Source organism: Heterodontus francisci, chromosome 6 (assembly GCF_036365525.1).
Source record: "Heterodontus francisci isolate sHetFra1 chromosome 6, sHetFra1.hap1, whole genome shotgun sequence".
Lineage (NCBI taxonomy): Eukaryota > Metazoa > Chordata > Chondrichthyes > Heterodontiformes > Heterodontidae > Heterodontus > Heterodontus francisci.
Genome location: NC_090376.1, coordinates 5073524 through 5094521, shown reverse-complemented (window position 1 = coordinate 5094521; position 20998 = coordinate 5073524). Strand labels below are relative to the sequence as shown.

General features: G+C 45.5%; 1 protein-coding gene across 5 annotated transcripts in view; it reads right to left on the bottom strand.

The window, feature by feature from the left end:
• The window catches only part of nup98 (nucleoporin 98 and 96 precursor), a 102546-nt gene that overhangs the window by 3523 nt on the left and 78025 nt on the right, over positions 1-20998 (bottom strand). For all 5 annotated transcript variants that reach the window (XM_068032997.1, XM_068033000.1, XM_068032998.1 and 2 more), the window contains 9 exons: positions 17624-17853; positions 13935-14204; positions 10352-10509; positions 9647-9787; positions 8701-8852; positions 8134-8355; positions 6425-6666; positions 4637-4791; positions 2738-2849 (listed from right to left, as the gene is read on the bottom strand). In XM_068032997.1, the coding sequence (XP_067889098.1) occupies positions 2738-2849; positions 4637-4791; positions 6425-6666; positions 8134-8355; positions 8701-8852; positions 9647-9787; positions 10352-10509; positions 13935-14204; positions 17624-17853 (1682 nt within the window). The remainder of the gene's footprint in view (positions 1-2737; positions 2850-4636; positions 4792-6424; positions 6667-8133; positions 8356-8700; positions 8853-9646; positions 9788-10351; positions 10510-13934; positions 14205-17623; positions 17854-20998) is intronic.

The following is a 20998-nucleotide window of genomic DNA, read 5'->3' as shown; positions in this document are numbered from 1 at the left end:
AAAAACATGTCAGAAATAAATCGCTAAAGCAACGGGACTGTGACTCAACATCCCACCATTAAAAATCAGCCACCCCTCTCCCAAACCTTGCCCATGCAATATCCATCTCCATTCAAGGATGTTACCAGAACTGGGAGGTTATACCCTTCAGGAAAGACTGTACAGGCTGGTGATCTTTTCTCTTCAGAAGGCTGAGGAGTGACCTGACAGAGGTTCATAAAATTACAAGAGTTTGATACAGTAGACAGAGGAGAGATCAGAACTAGGGGCCATAAAATATGATCGTCACTAATAAATCCAATAGGGAATTCAGGAGAAACTTTATTACCCAGAGAGAAGCAGCGGGAGAGGAGAGGATTTAGAGTGTGACTTGAACAGAGTGCTGGGAGTTCAGGGAAGAAGCGAGCTGTTTGGGGAGTATCTGGTCAGTGGTTAAGGTCTATTCTATTCCTAAGGTTTAAAATAGTACAGGAACTGGTGGCAAGGTTAATAAAATATATAAAAAAGGAAAATAATTGAATAAAATAATTAAGTAGTTATTAAAACACATTAAGGATGGAACAACAGGAGGTGTCACAGCTGCAGCATTTGGGAGCTCCTGGATGAGAGTGTGATCCACGGCAAACACACGTCTATAGTAAGCGTTTATGGCTCGAGGAGCTTCGGCTCAGTCATTGAGCTGGAGACCGAGCTACAGACATTGCGACAGATCAGGTTACCTGGACACTTTGTACTAGCAGGCGATCACACCCCTTAGGATAGTGTCTGCTGATTTGGTCAGTGGTCAGGGACAAGAGTGTGTGGCTGTAGCTGAGGCAGGTAAGGGGACCAAGGGCAGAAGTCTCAGTCTTTGTGATTGTCAAATAGGTTTGATGTTTTTTCAGCTTGTTTGGATTAGTGGGGGCTGCAGGGTGGATGAGCAACCTGACCATGGCACCATGGTACAGGAAGCCATCCAAATGGAGGGAGAAAAAAGGAATATAGTGGTAGTAGGGGACAGTATAGTTAGGGGGATTGACACTGCTCTCTGTAGCAAAGTGTGAGAGAGTCCAGACGGCTGTGTTGTCTGCCTGGTGGCAGGGTTCGGGACATCTGCTCAGGGCTGGAGAAGAACTTACAGTGCGGGGGATGGGGGGTGGAAAACAATCGGGAATCCAGTCATCGTGTTCCACGTAGGTACCAACGACATAGGCAGGACAAGGAAGGAGGTTCTGCACAGTCAGCATGAGAAGCTTGGCACCAAATTAAGCAGAACCTCAAAAAGGTAATAATTTCTGGATTATTACCGGAGCCACATGCAAATTGACATAGGGCAAATAAGATTAGACAAATTAATGCGTGGCTCAAAGACCGATATGTTGAAGTGGGTTCCGGTTTGTGGGACACTGGCACCAGTATTGGGGAAAGTGGAGGCTGTACCATTGGGATGGTCTACACCGGAACCGTGCTGGGGCTGGTGTTCGAGCGAGTCACATAACTAGGGAAGTAGAGAGGGTTTTCAACTAAATAGTGGGGGCAAGGGATCAAATTTGGGAAGATGTGGTAAATCAAAAAGTAGAGACAAGGCAAGAGAGAGAAAGGTATTAGTATGGAAAATGATAAACAGACCATGACAGGAAGGGATAGAGAGTACAAATTTAAGAGTAAGTCAGCATTCAAGAATAGACATTACAAAAATAATAAAAAAGGACAAAACTAAAGGCTCAGTATCTGAATGCATGTCGTATTCGAAACAAAACACATGAACTGATGGTGCAAATAGAAATAAATATGATCTGATAGCCATTACAGAGACATGGCTACAGGATGACACAGATTGGGATCTGAATATTTAAGGGTACAAGACATTCAGGATGGACAGGAAGCTATGAAAAGGTGGAGGGGCGGTTCTGTTAATTAATGATGGTATTAGCACATTAGAAATAGATGACCCAAGTTCAGGAAACCAGGATGTAGAAATGGTTTGGGTCGAGATGAGAAATGATAAAGGCAAGAGTCACTCATGGAAGTGGTGTACAAGCCCCCTAACAGTAACCACACGGTTGGACAAAGTATAAAAGGAAGAAATAATGGGAGCTTGTCAGAAAGGAATGGCAAGAATCATGGGGGATTTTAATCAACATTTAGACTGGAAAAAATCAGATGGGCAAAAGTAGCCTAGATGAGGAGCGACTGACCCTGGTTACAGGAGACAAGAGAAGAAGGGGCTGTTTGTGAACACTGAGAGACTGGACTGTGACAGACTCTCTGTTGGTGGCACTGTCCCCGAGTCAGAAGGTAGAGAGTTCAAGTCCCACTCCAAAGACTTGAACACAAAAATAGAGACCGACACTTCAGTGCAGTACTGAGGCAGTGCCACACTGCTGGACATGCCTTTTTCAGATGAGACATTAGACCATGGTTCCATCTGCCCTTGCAGATGAATGTAAATAATTGCACAGCACCAAACAGCAGGGTAACTCACCCTGGTGTTTGAGCCAATTTTAATACCTAAATCAATATTGTTAAAAGAAAAAAATTTGGTTGCTATCACATTGCCATTTGTGCGAGCTTGCTGTGCACTAAATGGCTGTCACATTTCCCATATTACAACAGTGCATACTTCAAAAGTGAATAGTTGGTGACATCCCGTGATTATGAAAAGTGCCGTATTATTGCAATATTATGTTTCGGGCGGAGCGAGAGAGAAAGAAAGAGGAGTTGGAGAGAAATAATAGGAAAGATATCAAAATTATACCAGACTGAGCCAGTCGATCTTTGGCTGAGAGACACTCAATCAGCTCTATCCGGCTGCACAGGGACATCACCTCTGTGTGTATTCGCTCCAGCTCATAGGTCGGATTCTCCACCTGCAAAACACAGGCCGTTAACTCTGACACACAGCTTCCTGACTGTGTCTAGAAACATACCAATTAGGAGAAGTAGGCCATTCGGCTCATCGAGCCTGCTCAGTCATTCAATAAGATCATGGCTGATCTGGTTGTGTCTCGAATTCCACACTCCCATCTACCCCTGATAATCTTTGATTCCCTTGCCGAACACAAATCTATCTACCTCCGCCTTAAAAATATTTAATGACCCCGCCTCCACCACCTTCTGAGGCAGAGTGTTCCAAAGTCATACAGCCCTCAGAAAAAATTTCTCCTCTTCTCTGTCCTAAAAGGGCAACCCCTAACTTTAAAACAGTGCCGAGTCCTGGACTCCCCCACAAAAGGAAACATCCTCCCAATACTCACCTATGGGATTAGATTAGGATTAGTATATAATGGGTGGTTGATGGTCGGCACAGACTCGGTGGGCCGAAGGGCCTGTTTCAGTGCTGTATCTCTAAAACTAAAAACTTGTCAAGACCATTCAGGATCTTATAAACTTCAATCAAGTCTCCCCTCACTCTTCTAAACTCCAGTGTAAAAGAAAAACCTAATTTCCTGGGTCCTATCCAGAGAATGTGGTTGGGAGGGCACTGAAATGGACAGCGTTGGCCAGAATCATTTCTGCATTGAGGAGGATGTTGAGAATGCAGCTCACTAGGGGGTTCAAACTTGAAAACAGGGCAGACTAATGACCTCTCAATACAGTCTGAGTGCCTTCTGTCCATTGAAGTAATGTTTCCCCAGCCCCCCCCACAATCCCACTGATTGAAGCAGTGATGTAACTGTCTCACACAATGTATACGTTACAAACACTTTGCTTGTCATACGCTGGTTGATGAGGAAATTGCAGATCTGGCCGAGAGGGGAGGAAGACTTGTGTTGGTCTACTGTCCGTGGAACCTGTGCAGTACAATGAAATGATGCCATACCCATTTACCAGCACTGGAGGGAGCTCCACTGTTTCTACAGCTCAATCTTTTGTGGAAAATAACCCACTTCAGCATCAGGTAAGCTATTTAACTATAAATATCAAAATCAAGCCCCAATCTTCAATCCATAGTTGTGCATTTTTGTTTAAAGCCCCAGTAATTGGATCGTAACCACGTGTGGGAACCCTGGTCATTATCTCATTGCAGTTTGCGGGATCTTGCTGTGTGCAAATTGGCCACCACGTTTCCTACACTGTAATAGTGATTACACTCCAAAAAGTGCTTCAGGAAACCAGAAGGTTGTGAAAGGCACTACAGAAATGCAAGTCTTCCTTTTCATTCTATTTGTTAACTGCCAACATCTCTTTACTGTCCTATAGCCAGCTTTCTACCTGCACCGCCACATATCAATTTTTCTAGTGCTGCTGTGTCAGAGGTGCCGTATCTTACAGATGAGATGTTAAATCGAGGACCTGTTTGAATGGATATACCAGTAGTTGAAGAGTAGGGGGAGTGGGGGAAGTTCACCTTTTGTCTTGGCCATTCACCCTCCCCGCCCAATCGCCACCAAAAACAAAATAAGCTGTTCATCACATTGGCAGGATCATGTTATGCACAAACAGACTATGTACTCGCTTAAAAGGTGAGCTAATTAAGGATAACCAACAAGGATTTGCTAAAAGGAAAATTTTCTTCTTGTTGTCTGAGTGAGATGCTTACGTACGCTATACTGTTCATTGCCTCCAGTCTTCAGAGGGACGCAAGATACCCACCGCACGCAAAACACCAACTACCCCTTCCCCCGCCCCCCCACTCACCCCAGCCAGGACATACCTCGCCGATTCCCCGCACCGTTTCCATGACTCGGATATAGTCGTAGAAGACTGCGCCCGCTGTGTCCCAGTCCTGTATCTGTAAACTGCACTCTGGCAGGGCTAGTTTTCCCAGGAAGTATTTCAGGTAGCTGTAATTCTCATTGATGATGGCATCTGGCAAGGAGGGGGTTAAAAATACCAGAGAGAAGATTATGTACTCAATCAGATCTATAGTCATTTCACTCATCCCTCACACCAGTTAGTTTTTTTTGTCTCTATTGTTGTCAGAATGTGCTTGGCACTGGCAATGTTGGCACACGATGGGCCAAATGGCCTCCTTCTGTTCTGTAACAATTCTGTGATTTACTGATCATCCCTCATTGCCCTGACAACATTAACCATGTGGTATGGGACTGGAGTCACATAAGGAAGGGAAGCTGCCACCTCGGCTCTGTCAGTTTATCTGCAAGTTTCCCTCCAAATCACACACCATCCTGACTTGGAACTATATCGCCGTTCCTTCACTGTCACTGGGTCAAAATCCTGGAACTCCCTTCCTAACAACACTGTGGGTCTACCTACACCACATGGACTGCAGTGGTTCAAGGCGGCAGCTCACCACCTTCTCAAAGGATGAGCAATAAATGCTGGCCTTGCCAGTGATGCTCACATTCCATGAAAGAAACTTCGAATGAGTTGTTAAGCAGAGGCCCCATCTGCCCTCTCAAGTGGGCATAAAAGATCCCACAGCACAATTTGGATGCAGAGCAGGGAAGCTCTCCCCGGTGCCAATATTTATCCCTCAACCAATATCACTAACCAGATCTTGCCAACTCATACATGACAACAATTCAAAAGTACTTCATTGGCTGTAAAGTGCTTTGGGATGTCCCGAGGTTGCAAAAACCAGTTTAGTTTTTAACAATTTGACAGTTCTCAATTATTTTACCTGACGTCAGGCCCCAATTATCACTTTTACTAACTTCCAATTTCTGCCCACATATACAAACATAAGCACCTCAGTTAAAGACAGACTTGCTTTATACAACACTCCATCATTCTACTCACTGTAAACTTGTCATCCATACATTTCTGGCAGGCGTTAAAATGGGAGGATCACAAAGACTGTCCACTTCCAACTCTAACATTGCCTGACACTGCCCCGCCTCACCTCACCTGCTGCTGAAATCCTCGTCCATGCCTTTGTTACCTCCAGATTTGACTATTCCAACACACTCTAGTGTTCTCCCAGCTTCCATCCTCTATAGGCCCGAGCTCATCTGAAACCCTGCCTACAATGTCCTAACTCACACCAAGACCCCTTCACCCATCACCCATGCTCGCTGGTCTACACAGGCTCCTGGTTAAGCAACAGCTCAATTTTAAAATTCTCATGCTGGTTTTCAAATCCCTCCATGACATCACCCCTCCCCATCTCTGCAATCTTCTCCAGCCGCACAACCCTCAGAAACCTGCACTCTTAATTCTGGCCTCTTGCGCATCCCCGATGTTAATTGCTCTACCAATAGCAGCGTACCTTCTGTTGCCTGGGCCCCAAGCTCTGGAATTCCCTTCATAAACCTCTCCGCCTCTTCTCCTTTAAGAGGCTCCTTAAAACCTACCACTGACCAAACTTTTGGTCACCTGTCCTAATATCGCATGTGGCAAATTTTGTTTTATAATGCTCCTGTGAAGCACTTGGGATTTTTGCGATGTTAAAGGCGCTTTATAAATGAAAGTTGTGGTTTTCAGATTTACTGTACATTTCCCGGGTTCCCAGATCGGTGTTTACTGCATTTCCCATTACCTGACGCGAGATGCTTGACCACCAGCTGGTGGCACTCGTTCCAGTGACCTGCCTCCATCAGGTGCAGTGCCTCTTTGTGGATATCACCATCGCGGTGCGCCCTCAGGCTCTTGGCGTTGTGGATCCACTGTGATGGGATGCCCAGCTTCTGCTGCAGGAACAACTCTTTCTCCTTCTGCTCCTCAGTCTCCTCCAGTGTGCAGTGCCTCTTGAGCTGGTCCTGCACTGCATTCCCCCGCTGCCTACAGGAACACAGCATCTCATTCAACTGCCTCACTGATATAGGATGACGCCTTCAATAGTTATCCCCCCAGGCACACGCTAGAAAGTAGGAAGACTGCAATCCACACCATTGAAACACTGCCTTCCTGTCTCACTTCCTACCCCCTCACCCCAAACCACACACTTGCCATTAAATATCCCCTTAATGAGCTTCCCTGGTGACTGAGTTTATAACCTGGCTCTGCTACGTGATTTCAGAATAGGCAGCTTGGGATGCAAGGGGCCAAGTGAAGGGTAATTAACATTCTTAGATGGAGTTGCTCACCCAGCAACTACACTACCATCAGGTTACTAGACAGTTACATCTTTGAAAGAACCATGGAAGTTTACAACACAGCAAAAGGCCATTCAGCCCATTTTGGCCTGTGTAGGTTCTTTACTAGCACTACCCAAACCAATACCACAGCCCCACTCTCTTCCCATAGCCCTGTATCAATCCCAAACAAATCCCACTTCCCTGCCCACTCCCATATTATTGCATTTTTGCTTCAAATATTTATCCAATTTTTCCTTAAAAGATAGTGGCCTTTGTGACAAGTATTCTGTGACAAAGCATTACATGTTGCAACAGCCTTATGCCGATAGAAATTTCTCTTAACACCTCCCGTTTTTCATTATGATCCCTCACCACCGACTCCCTAACTAGGGGCATTTCTCAATTACCTCTATTTAAAACAGTTCGTAATTTGAAAAGGTTTGATTAAGTCTTTCTTTAGCCTTTTCTGCTCCAATGGGAACTGTCCCAGTATCTCATCTCTCCTCACAACTAGAGACTTTGCGACCATGATGCAATTATTCTGCATTCTCGCTTTGGCTTCAACATCATTTCCATAATGAGGCACCCAAATCTGCACAGCCTTCTAACTGGGACCTAACTGGTATGGAGGGAAGGTCTTACGAGGAAAGGCTGAGGGACTTGAGGTTGTTTTCGTTAGAGAGAAGGAGGAGGAGAGGTGACTTAATAGAGACATATAAGATAATCAGAGGGTTAGATAGGGTGGATAGTGAGAGTCTTTTTCCTCGGATGGTGATGGCAAACACGAGGGGACATAGCTTTAAGTTGAGGGATGATAGATATAGGACAGATGTCAGAGGTAGTTTCTTTACTCAGAGAGTAGTAGGGGCGTGGAACGCCCTGCCTGCAACAGTAGTAGACTCGCCAACTTTAAGGGCATTTAAGTGGTCATTGGATAGACATATGGATGAAAATGGAATAGTGTAGGTCAGATGGTTTCACAGGTCGGTGCAACATCGAGGGCCGAAGGGCCTGTACTGCGCTGTAATGTTCTAAGTTCTAAGTATCTATCCAATGCCTGGTACAAATTTTACCACTTTGATGCACAGAGTAACTAAAGGAAATCTACCCACGTTTCAGAATAGAGGCAGCTCCCAACTTATGTTAACTTGTGCTCCTGGAGTAAACTTACTGAGGATCGGGAATGTGCAGTAGCACAAAGACTGCCCATTCCCAGAGGCCGACTGCTTCCAGTTGGGCAGCGAAGCTAGTGTGTACCATGGCTTGATGTTTCTCTGACAGGTGAGTGTAGTTCATTGCCTGGAGCACCATCCACAGGTGCCAACTCAGCCGGTAATCCAAGTGGTCGGGTGTCACAGTCCTGGGATTGAGCAGTGGGTGTAGCTCGTAGTGTCTGTGGGGAGGGAACAAGAAACAAGTCAACCAAGGAACTAAAAACAAACTGGAAATCTGCATCAGTACATGATGGAAACACACAGCAGCTCAGTTAGGCCCTGTAGGAGAGGTGGCAGCTCACTCATTCATGTGGAGACATATCAGAAGTGAAAGTGAGCCTGTCTACCCACATGTGGGGGTAGGATGCAATTAAAAACCACCAATGAAATCTGTATAAACGTCTAACAGCCGACACTGGGTTACTGACAAACCTCAGAGGCTGAGGCTAGAGAAAATAATCCTGTGATAGCAGACAGTCGCTGGTCTGAGGATCTAATACTGTGAGTGTGGAGGGCTCCTGTACCTGTCACTGTAGAGCTTCAGTAAATGGTAACAGATGTCTTGATGAAGGCCACCTTCTTGTTCACTCTCAGGACCTCCAATCAGGTCAACATCAGTATCTTCCAGGTAAGGAGGTAGCGGGTAACATGCGTACCTCTGGCCGTCTTCACTGCCCTGTAAATTCAGCAACAATTTGAGGACAGATATTGCTCACTTGCTCCCTCCCCCAAGCCCAGGTGGAAGCAAAACCATCCGGTATCCCGACCAATATTGATCTGAACATCAAGTCAGAGGATGTGGTCATTTATCACACCATGTGTCTGCAGCCTCACTCAGAAAATTGTGGGTTCAATCCCACTCCAGTGCACAGCACATAATCCAGGCTGCCGCTCCCATGCAGTACTCAGGGAGCGCCAGGGCCAGCACTGAGGAAGTGCCGAACTGTCTGAGATGGTGTCTTTCGGGTGAGATGTTAAACCGAGGCACCTTCTGCCCTCTCAGGTGGGCATAAAAGAACACACGGCCACTATTGGAAGAAAAGCAAGGGAATTCTCCCCTATGTCCTGGGCCAATATTCATCTCACAATCAACACTTAAAAATAAATTATTGGGACATGATCACATTGCACATTATTTATAGTTATGGGATCTTGCTCTGTGCAAACTGGCCATCATGTTCCCTACATTACAAAGTTATTAAAAAAAGTATTTCAGGGCTGAAGATGTGAAAGGTGCTATATAAATGCAAGTTTTCTTTCTTCTTGACTCCCAGATGCTGCCTGGTGCAGACAGGTAGAGAGCAAAACACACCAAGAAAAACAACTGTCTTGAGTACAGTGTTGCAGAGATCAACATCAGTTCATCCCACGCCAGTAGCCTGTGAATCAAGCATTGGCACCAGGACGATTAAACTCCTATCTTTGCGAACAGAAAGCTGAATGTGTTTCTCTCACCCACACTGCCGTTACCTGAAAGGCTTCACTGTACATGTTGAGCGCTTCAGCGATGGAGGCTCTGGGGGGCAGCATGTACCAAAGGTGGACAGCCAGGCAGCGCTTCCAATCCAGCTGTGAGCAGACGTTAATGTAACCCTCCGATGTGTTCCACACCTAGATTTTAAAAAAAAAACATGACTTGCACATTCGATACTGAAAGCACAGAAGCTGATGTAGTGCCTCCACACACACACTCATACCGCACTGTCTGGACAACTGCCTCAAGAGCTACACAAGAAGTTTTGGCAGGCTATTCCAGCACAGAAGGTAAAAGAACTAATCTATGACACACCCACCCCACAGCCAAGCCCCACCTGGTGCACGCAATTCATATCCTTCCACGCCCCCCTGCCAACCCACCCCACCTGTACCCCTCCATCCCCTCTCTGCAGAAACATCAAATTCTTTCCAGCACCCACCGTCTCTTTCAGCACTCCCTCCCTGGGAACTGATTCCACAATTTGATTCTCCTTTGGGCGAGAAAGTCCCCCTTACCCTCAACTTCCTGCCTTAACCTGCACTCCCTCACTCCTGTCCTGCCCCACAAGCACTGATCCACAGGGAACAATTTTCATCAGTTTCTGTCAGCTCCCATCAGAATCTACAAAACCGTCTGAATAATCTGGTCAATCCCAATGTCTGCAAAGTTAAAAATCCTGATGCAGAGAGAATACTTACAGCTTTCCCAGCCAGGAGTGCGAAAATCCTCAGCCTCTCCTCCTGGATGAAGGAATCAGCCACAAAATGGTTCCAGTCAGCGAGTTGCAGACTGAGCAGTTCTCTGACCTGGAAGCCCCCAGCAGCTTGAGCCAGTAGCAAGGCCAGCCGGTGATCCCCTGCAACATATAAACTCCACGTCAGCACCCAGGGAAAATCACCCTTTTCCCCAAACCCTGGCTCATCCACGTGGTCCCACAGATGCTGACATCCCCCAATATCCATCTTCTCACCACATATCTCTCAATCCACCCGAGGGGCTTGCTAGGGCATTGCTGCAGCAAGTAGGTGAGAACATTGCAGATGCCGTTCCAATGTTCTCTTGATTTAGGAACACCTTTCCCTTTGATTGGAAAATTGTTCATGTCACTTCGCTATTTAAGGAGCGAGGAGGAAACCAGGGAATTTATAGACCAGTTTGCTTAATATCTGTTGTTGGGAAATTAGTGGAGTCTATAAATTAAGGATAGGATGACTGAGACAGCATAGATCTGTAAAGGGCAGGTCATGTCTGAAGAACTTAATTGAATTTTTTGAAGAGGGGAATGTTGATGGATGTTATTTAAATAGGCTTCCAGAAGGCATTTGATAAAGTCCTTCATAAGAGACTGTTAAGCTAAAGTTGAAGCTCCTGGAATTGAAGGCAAATTATTGACCTGGTTAGAAAATTGACTGAGCGCCAGGAGATAGAACACAAGAAATAGGAGCAGGAGTAGACCATATAGTCATAGAGTCGTACAGCATAGAAACAGGCCCTTCGGCCCACCACGTCCATGCCGACCATAATGCCTACCTATACTAATCCCACCTGCCTGCATTAATTCCATATCCCTCTATGCCTTGCTCATTCAAAAACCTGTCCAGAAGCCTCTTAAATATCACTACTGTTCCTGCCTCCACCACCTCCTCAGGCAGCTCATTCCAGATACTCACTATTCTCTGTGAAAAATTTACTCCTTTGATCCCCATTAAACCTCCTCCCTCTCACCTTAAATCTATGCCCTCTAGTTTTAGTCACCCCTACCATGGGAAACAGACTTTGGCTATCTACCCTATCTATGCCTCTCATAATTTTATATACCTCTATCATGTCCCCTCTCAGCCTCCTTCGCTCCAGGGAAAACAGACCCAGCCTATCCAATCTCTCTTTACAACTCAAGCTCTCCAAACCAGGCAACATCCTTGTCAATTTTTTCTGCACACTCTCTAGTTTAATCACATCTTTCCTGTACTGCGGCAACCAGAACTGCACACACTACTCCAAATGCGGCCTAACCAACGTTATGTACGACTGCAATGTGATGTCCCAACTCTTGTACTCAATGCCTCGGCCGATGAAGGCAAGCATGCCATACGCCTTCTTCACTATCCTGTCTACCTGTGTTGCCACTTTCAGGTGGTGTGGTTAAGGAACTTGGTTTGGTTTTATGGTACAATTTGGAGTCTTTAGAATCTGCGACCTAAAGCAACTCAGACTCATTGCTACTTTTTAACATGATACATTCAGAGTAATGCAGCATCACCTTGAGATACCAGCATACAGCCAACTGAATATTAATTGCTCCTTTTGTCTCTAGAGGGAATGCATCCAGATGCACAAACGTACACACCTACTCTACTACAGTTGTCAATAGATCTCTTCGGGTTAAACTATAAAAGGATATGGTCCATTAAGCCTGCTCCGCCATTCAAAACAATCATGGCTGATCTTGGGATTCAACTCCACTTTCCCGCCCACTCGCCATATCCCTTGATTCCCAGTCTTAAATGTATTCAACAACGGAGCATCCACAACCCTCCGGGGTAGAGACTGCATCCCCGTGTTTTAGATTCCCTCACCAGTGGAAATAATTTGTGTCTACCCTATCCTGCTCCTATAGAACATTACATGTTTCAATGAGATCACTTCTTATTCCTCTAAACTCCAGAGAATATAGGCTCAATTTACTCAGCCCATCATAGGACATCCCTCTCATCCCAGGGACCAACCGAGTGAACCTTCGCTGTACCTCCTCCAATGCAAGTATATCCTTCCTTAAATGTGGAGATCAAAACTGCACACAGTACTCCAGATGAGGTCTCACCAAAACCCTGTACAACTGTACCAATACTTGCTTATTCCCGTATTCCAATCCCCTTGCAATAAAGGCCAACATGCCACTTGCCTTCTTAAGAAGGATAATGGGCAGATACTCTAATTGGAGGATGTGACTAGTGGTGATCCACAGAGAGTTGGGGCCTCAACTATTCACTATTTATTAATGACTTAGATGAGATAGAAAGTCAGATATCCAAATTTTCTGATGACACAAAGGTAGTAAGACTGTAAGCAGTGTAGACAGAAGTACTGAAAGATTAAGTGAATGGGAAAAAAAGTGACAAATGGAATTCAATTTCGGCAAACGAGAGGTTATTCACTTGGACCTAAAGCGCACTTACTAAATGGTGAAAAGCTAGAAACAGTCCAAACAAACTTGGGGTTCAGGTACACAGATCATTAAAATGTCATGAACAGGTACAGAAAAATAATCACAGAATCAGAATCACAGAATAATGGTGCAGAAGAGGCCCTTCGGCCCATCGAGTCTGCACCGATGCATCAAAAAGGTTAATGGAAAGCTGGCCTTTATAACTTGAGGACTAGAATACAAGGGGGTAGAAGTCATGCTTCAGCTTTACAAAGCTCTGGTTAGACCACACCTGGAGTTACTGTGAACAGTTCTGGGCACCACACCTTAGGAAGGATATATTGGCCTTTGAGGGAGTGCATTGTAGATTTACCAGAATGATACCTGGTCTCCAAGGGTTAAATTACAGACAGTGATTACAAAGACTAAGGTTGTATTCCCTGGTATTTAGAAGGTTGGGGGTGATTTGATCAAAGTTTTCATGATATTAAGGGTTATCGGGTACACAGAGAAATAATTTTCCCTTGGTTGGGGAGTCTAGGACTAGGGGGCAGAGTCTAAAAAATTATGAGCTAGACCTTTCAGGAGTGAAATTAGGAAACACTTCTTTATGCAAAAGGGTGGTAGAAGTTTGGAACTCTCTTCTGCAAACAGCAATTGATGTCAGATCGATTGTTAATTTTAAATCTGAGATCGATAGCTTTTTGTTAACCAACGGTATGAAAGCATATGCGGCAAAGGTGGGTATTTACAGTTAGATCGCAGATCAGCCATGACGTAACTAAATGGCAGAACAGGCTCAAGGGGCTAAAAAGCCTCCTCCTGTTCCTATGTTCTTAGAAACCCCTACTTACCTGCCCTGCCCCTTTCTGGCCCTGGAAATCAGCTAAACTGGGGTAAAACTGGCCTGCAGACCTCAATAATTCGTTGCCCCAACCAAAGCCATACAGATTCCAACAACACACGAACATATGAATTAGGAGCAGGAGTAGGCCACTCGACCCCTCGATCCTGCTCCGCCATTCTATAAGTTCATGGCTGAACTGATTACTCCACATTTCCACCTACCCCCGATAACCTTTCACCCCCTTGCTCATCAGATGGAAGCAGATGCTAAATGCCTGATCCGCCATTACCTGACTGCTGTGCGAGTTTGCAAGCCTCGCCAATTCTCTTCCCTGTAAGGTAGCTGAAGACAGCATCCACGTGACTCTTGTGACGAGAGACCATCACCTCCTCCTCAATCTTCTCCTCTGCAGTCCGAGAGAGCCAGCGGGAGAATGCCCTCCTGCGTTCCAGCTGGTGGACGTACGGGCTCGGCTGGGAAAAGCTGGCATCCAGTTCCTTCAGGTCACCCCAGATGGCCTCGCACAGTGTCCATGCCAATGACCAGCTCCTCACAAGTCCTGCAACAGAGTCACATTTGCTTAATGAAAAGAAAAATGGAAAATATTTAAATATTAACAAGGGCCCACAGGCCCTTGCCACTTGAATTAAATGCCAGAACAATGAGGGAGGCCATTGCATAGAAAGATCCACAGGGAGCTCAGTCTGCTCTAGCGCACTGGGTAGTGCAGCACATCATTGTTCACCCTCAGATCAGAGCTTGATTTTAGATGCGTGTGGGGTCACAGACCAGCTCAGACCAGAAAGGGTGGTAGGTTTCCTTTCCTTAAAGATTAGAGAAGCAGCTGGGTGTTTTAAACAACAGTTTTATGGTCGCTTTTACTGCTGCCAGCTTTTTATTTTGAGATTTTTCCTGTATAAAATCAATGCAATGGTGGGATTTGAACTCAATCTGGAAGCTTGAAATCCAGGCAGCATCAATTCAGTAACAAGCATTATGCTACCACAGCTGGAACCCTCAAGCTACAGTGTAAACTTCCCCAAATCTTGCAATTTCAGAGGCCATAGGATGACTATAAGGAGATGGCAAATTGTGGAGAGATCTTCTGCAGTTGGAGCAGAGTTACAGAGACAGGTCAGAGTATTGGGGCATCACTCTGCATCCAACCTTGAGCACACAATTCCTGAGGCACTGTTCAGGGATGTATGGTTTTATGACAGTGTTTAAATTTTTAGTTTAGTTTAGAGATACAGCACTGAAACAGGCCCTTCGGCCCACCGAGTCTGTGCCGACCATCAACCACCCATTTATACTAATCCTACACGAATTCCATATTCCTACCACATCCCCACCTGTCCCTATATTTTCCCTACCACCTACCTATACTAGAGGCAATTTATAATGGTCAATTTACCTATCAACCTGCAAGTCTTTGGCATGTGGGAGGAAACCGGAGCACCCGGAGGAAACCCACGCAGGCACAGGGAGAACTTGCAAACTCCACACAGGCAGTACCCGGAATTGAACCCGGGTCGCTGGAGCTGTGAGGCTGCAGTGGTAACCACTGCGCCACCCCTAAATATTTGGCATACAATTATAGTTGACGTGCTGTGGGTTTGGTCACAATAATAATGGCATGCATGTTTTAAGTTCCTCTAAAAAGGAAACTTAATCACACTTTTTCTCGACCTCAGGATGTTCCAAACGCTTTACAGCCAATTAAGTTTTTTTATTCTTCCACAGGACATGGGCATCACTGGCAAGGCCAGCATTTGTTGCCCATCCCTAATTTCCTTAAACAACTGAATGGCTTGCTAGGCCATTTTAGAGGGCAGTTAAGAGTCAGCCACATTGCTGTGGGTCTGGAGTCACATATAGGCCAGACCAGGTAAGGACGGCAGATTTCCTTCCCAAAAGGACATTAGTGAACCAGATGGGTTTTTATGACAATCAATGATAGTTTCATGGCATCATTACTGAGACTAGCTTTCAATTCCAGATTAATTGAATTTAAATTCCACTAGCTGCTGGGGTGGGATCTGAACCCATGTCCCCGGAATAAAAATGTGGTTAAAAAAAATGTATCTGGTCATTAAGTGATGCCAGTTAAAGGAAAAATATTAACCCAGGAGGAGCTCTCTTGCTCCTCTTCAAAATAGTGCCATGGGGTCTTCCTCAAACAGATGGGGCCTTGGTTTAATGTCTCACCCAAAAAAAAGCATCTCCAACAGTGTAGCACTCCCTCAGTAACGGCACTGAAGTGTCACAGTCATGAGTGTCATTTACGGCACCAAAGGCGGCCATTTGGCTCATGGAATCCATGCCAACTCTCCAGTCAGTTCCACTCCCAGCTCGATCTCCGTTGCCCTGCAAGTCTATTTCCCTCAAGTGACCATCCAACTTCCTCTTGAAGTCATTGATAGTCTACGCTTCCACCACCCTTGTGGGCAGCAGGTTCCAGGTTACCACCTGCTGCGTAAAAAAAAGTGTTTCCTCACGTTCCTCCTGCATCTTTTGCCCAAAACCTTCAATCTGTGCTCGTACCATCAGTCCTTGTACCATCAGTTAATGGGAACAGTTTTTTCTTGTCCAACTTATCTAAGCCTGTCATGATCTTGTACATGTCGATTAAATCTCCTCTCAATCTCTTTTGTTCTCTTCAGAACAAACCCAGCTTTTCCAACCTAACCTTTAACTAAAATCCTCCATCCCTGGAAACATTCTGGTAAATCTCCTCTGCACCCTCTCAAGGACCCTCACATCCTTCCCGAAGTGTGGTGACCGCAACTAAATGCGATACTCCATTTGGGGCCGAACCAGAGCTTATAAAGGTTCAGCATAACTTCCATGCTTTTGTACTCAGTGCCCCTATTTATGAAGCCCAAGATCCCATATGCTTTACTAACCACTCTCAATATGTCCTGCCACCTTCAAAGATCACTGCACATGCACTCCCAGGTCCCTCTGTTCCTGTACGCTCTAGAACTATGGCATTAAGTATATATACCCTGTCCCTATTTCTTCTGCCAAAATGTATCACCTCAACGTGCCAGTATTAAACTCCATCTGCCACCTCTCCGCCCATTCAGCCTATGTTCTGTTGCAGGCTGTTCAGGGCATCCTCGCTGTTTGCCACACCTCCAAGTTTTGTGTTGTCAGCAAATTTTGAAATTCTACTCTGCATTCCAAGATCCAAGTTATTAATATAGTTAAAAAAAAAAGCAGTGGTCCCAGCACTGACCCTTGGGGAACACCACTATCTACCATCCTCCAGTCTGAAAAACACCATTTACTTCGACTCACTGTTTTCTGACCTTAAGACAATTTTCGATCCAATTGGACACTGACCCTCCTATTGCATGAGCCTCAATTTTGTTAACCAGCTTTTTCTGTAGTACTTTAAACATTTCCTGAAAATCAGTCAGTTCGTCTGGATTATGAACTGAAGTCTCTGGAGTGAGACTTTAAACCAACAAACTTTGACCCAGAGGTGAGTGTGCTACTCATGGAGTCCTGGCTGATAATTTTAATCTAGATAAATGGGTTCAAGACAGAGAAATGCAGCATTGGAATACAATAAGGTTGGTCAGGCAGAAGATCTAAATGTCCCTATCTACTACTCATCCTCCTCCTCTGTCACAGGAGGAGATGTTAGGACAGGTGACCAAAAGCTTAGTCAAACAGGTAGATCTTAAGGAGCATCTTAAATGAGAGAATAGAGCGGCGGAAAGATTTAAGAAGAAAATTCCAGAACTTAGGGACTTGATAGCTGAAGGCACGGCCGCCAATGGTGAAGCAATTCAAATCGGAATGCACAAGAGGCTGGAATCAGAGGAGCGCAGAGATGAGAGTTCTGGAGCTGGAGGAGATTACAGAGATAGGGAGGGATGAGGCTATGGAATTTTTGAAAACAAGGATGAGAACTTTAAAATTGAGGTGCGATTCCAGTTATAGCAAAGAGTTCCACTCTTCAATTACCTTGTGTCTCCTCACTCCTGTCTTCAGCCTCTTGGATCCAAGCTGCATACTCGTGCAAAGCTTCCACACCCTTCTGGGGTTCGATGAAGGGGCACTGATCTTCAATGCCCACGTTGCTATGTTGCAGCGCAATCTCCAGCTGCTCCTTGTACAGGGACATATCTGGTCTCGCTCGTTCTTCCTTCAGCATTACCTTCTCCAAGTGCACCTTGAATGGGAGCTCTGAAATGCTGCAGAGTCCAAACATACACACAGTCACAATTCAACCCTAGCCAGGAATCATTTATTCACTGTAACCCTGCCCCCATGGTTTACTTTCCACTTCTCCGGAAGGTCTGTGTTCACTTTCACAGGCTCCTCACTAGCCACTTTATCCTCATCATCATCCTGTCCAGCCAATTCACAACAGGATCTTAACTCAAAATACTTAACAGGAGACCACTCCTCAAACAGAATCAAATGCCTGAGCGTGCTCACCTTCAACAGGGAAGGGGCAATGCTAGCATGCAGCATTTACTGTAATGCTGGAGGACATGCAGTGTGAGGTTCGAGTTACATACGGTCTAGACTGAATAAAGTGATGAAGGTGTCGTCGACAGTGCTATCAAGCAGCACTTGCTTAGCAATAACCTGCTCAATGACGCTCAGCTTGGGTTCCACCAGGGCTACTCAGCTCCTGACCTCGTTACAGCCTTGGTTCAAACATGGACAAAAGAGCTGAACTCAAGAGCTGAGCCGAGTGCGACTCCCCTTAACATCAAGGCAGCATTTGACAGAGTATGGCATCATGGAGCCCTAGCAAAACTGAAGTCAATGGGAATGGGGGAAAACACTCCACTGAATGAAGTCAAACCTAGTGCAAAGGAAGATGGTTGTGGTTGCTAGAGACCAATCATCTCAGTCCCAGGACATCACTGCAGGAGTTCCTCAGGGTAGTGTCCTAGGGCCAACCATCTTCAGCTAGTTCATCAATGACCTTCCTTCAATCATAAGGTCAGAAGTGGGGATGTTCGCTGATGTATTCACAATGTTCAGCACCATTCGCAACTCCTCAGATACTGAAGCAGTCTATGCAGAAATGCAGCAAGGCCTGGACAATATCCAGGCTTGGGTTGATAAGTGGCAAGTAACATTCGCACCACACCAGTACCAGGCAATGACCATCTCCCAACAAGAGAATCTAACATCTGCCCTTGAAATTCCATGGCATTACCATCGCTGAATCCCCCACGATCAACATCCTGGGGGTTACCATTGACCAGAGTGTGAACTGGAGTAGCCATATGAATACCGTGGCTACACGGAATCCAGCGGCAACTAACTCGCCTCCTGACTCCCCACAGCCTGTCCACCATCTACAAGGCACGAGTCAGGAATGTGATGGAATACTCTCCACTTGCCTGGATGGGTGCAGCTCCAACATTAAAAAAACTTGACATCGTCCAGGACAAAGCAGCCCGCTTGATTGGCACACCATCCACAAACATTTAGTCCCTCCACCACCAACGCACAGTGGCAACAATGTGTACCATCTACAAGATGCACTGCAGCATCGCAACAAGGCTCCTTCGACAGCACATTCCAAACCCACGATCTCTACCATCTAGAAGGACAAGGACAGCAGATGCATGGGAATACCACCACCTGCAAGTTCCCTTCCAAGCCACACACCATCCTGACTTGAACTATATCGCCGTTCCTTCACTGTCACTGGGTCAAAATCCTAGAACTCCCTTCCTAACAGCACTGTGGATGTCCCTACCCCACATGGACTGCAGCGGTTCAAGAAGGCAGCTCACCACCTTCTCAAGGGCAATTAGGAATGGGCAATAAATGATGGCCTAGCCAGTGACGCCCACATCCCATGAATGAATATATTATTAAAAAAAAAAGAGGTGGCAGGTTCCCTGAGCTGATGTATGTTTACTTACAACAATCTGGTAGCTTCTGCTAAGGTGAGATGAAGTAGGGTGGAAGGAGCATAAACAGAAGCAATAATCAGTAGGATAAATGGCCCGCTACCATGCTGTAAATTCTGTGCAACATAAGAAGTGGATGAGAACTGATCTCCCAGAACCAGAGAATAGTTAGAGCAGGAGGCGGCCATTTGGCCCATCGTGTCTCTATTGGCTCTCCTAATGAGCATTTCAGCCAATGCCAATCCCCTGCCTTCTCCCCATAACTCTGCACATTCTTCCTTTTCATATAACAGTCTAATTCCCTTTTGAATGCTTCAATTGAACCTGCCTCCACCACACACTCAGGCAGTGCATTCCAGATCTTAGCCACTCGCTGCGTGAAAAAGTTTTTCCTCATGTCACTTTTTCTTTTACCAATTACTTTAAAACTGTACCCTCGTTCTCGATCCTTTCAAGAGTGGGAACAGTTTCTCTCTATCTACTCTGTCCAGACCCCTCATGATTTTGAATACCTCTGTCAAATCACCTCTCAGCCTTCGCTTCACGGAAAACAGTCCCAACTTCTCCAATGTGTCTTCATAACTGAAGTTCCTTATTCTTGGAACCTTTCTCGTGAATCTTTTCTGTACTCTCTCCAATGCCCTCACATCCTTCCTAAGACGCAGCGCCCAGAACTGGATGCAATACTCCAGTTGAGGCTGAACTAGTGACTTATACAAGTTCAACATAACATCCTTGCTCTTGTACACTATGCCCCTATTAATAAAGCCCAGGATACTGTATGCTTTATTAACTGCTCTCTCAACCTGTCCTGTCACCTTCAATGACGTATGCACATATCCACCCAGGTCCCTCTGTTCCTGCACCCCCTTTACAATTATGGCCTTTATTTTACATTGTCTCTCCCTGTTCTTCCTACCAAAATGTATCACTTCACACTTCTCTGCATTGAACTGTCTGCCCATTCCACCAACTTGTCTATGTCCTTCTGAAGTTCCACACTATCCTCCTTACAGTTCACAATGCTTCCAAGTTTCGCATAATCCACAAACTTTGAAATTGTGCCCTGTACACAAAAGTGTAGGTCATTAATATATATCAGGAAAAGCAAGGGTCCCAACACTGACCCTGGGGAACTCCACTACAAACCCTCCGTCAACTCGATAAACATCCATTAACCACTACTCTGTTTCCTGTCACTCAGCCAATTTCGTATCCATGTTGCTACTGTCCCTTTTATTCCATGAGCTATAACTTTGCTCAAGTCTGTTGTGTGGCACTGTATCAAATGCCTTTTGGATGTCCAGGTACACAACAGCATTGCCCTCATCAACCCTCTGTTACCTCAAAAAATTCCAGCAAGTTAGTTAAACATGATTTTCCCTTAAGAAATTCATGCCGACTTAATTAACCCGCATTTGTCCACGTGACTATTAATTTTGTCGCGAATTATTCT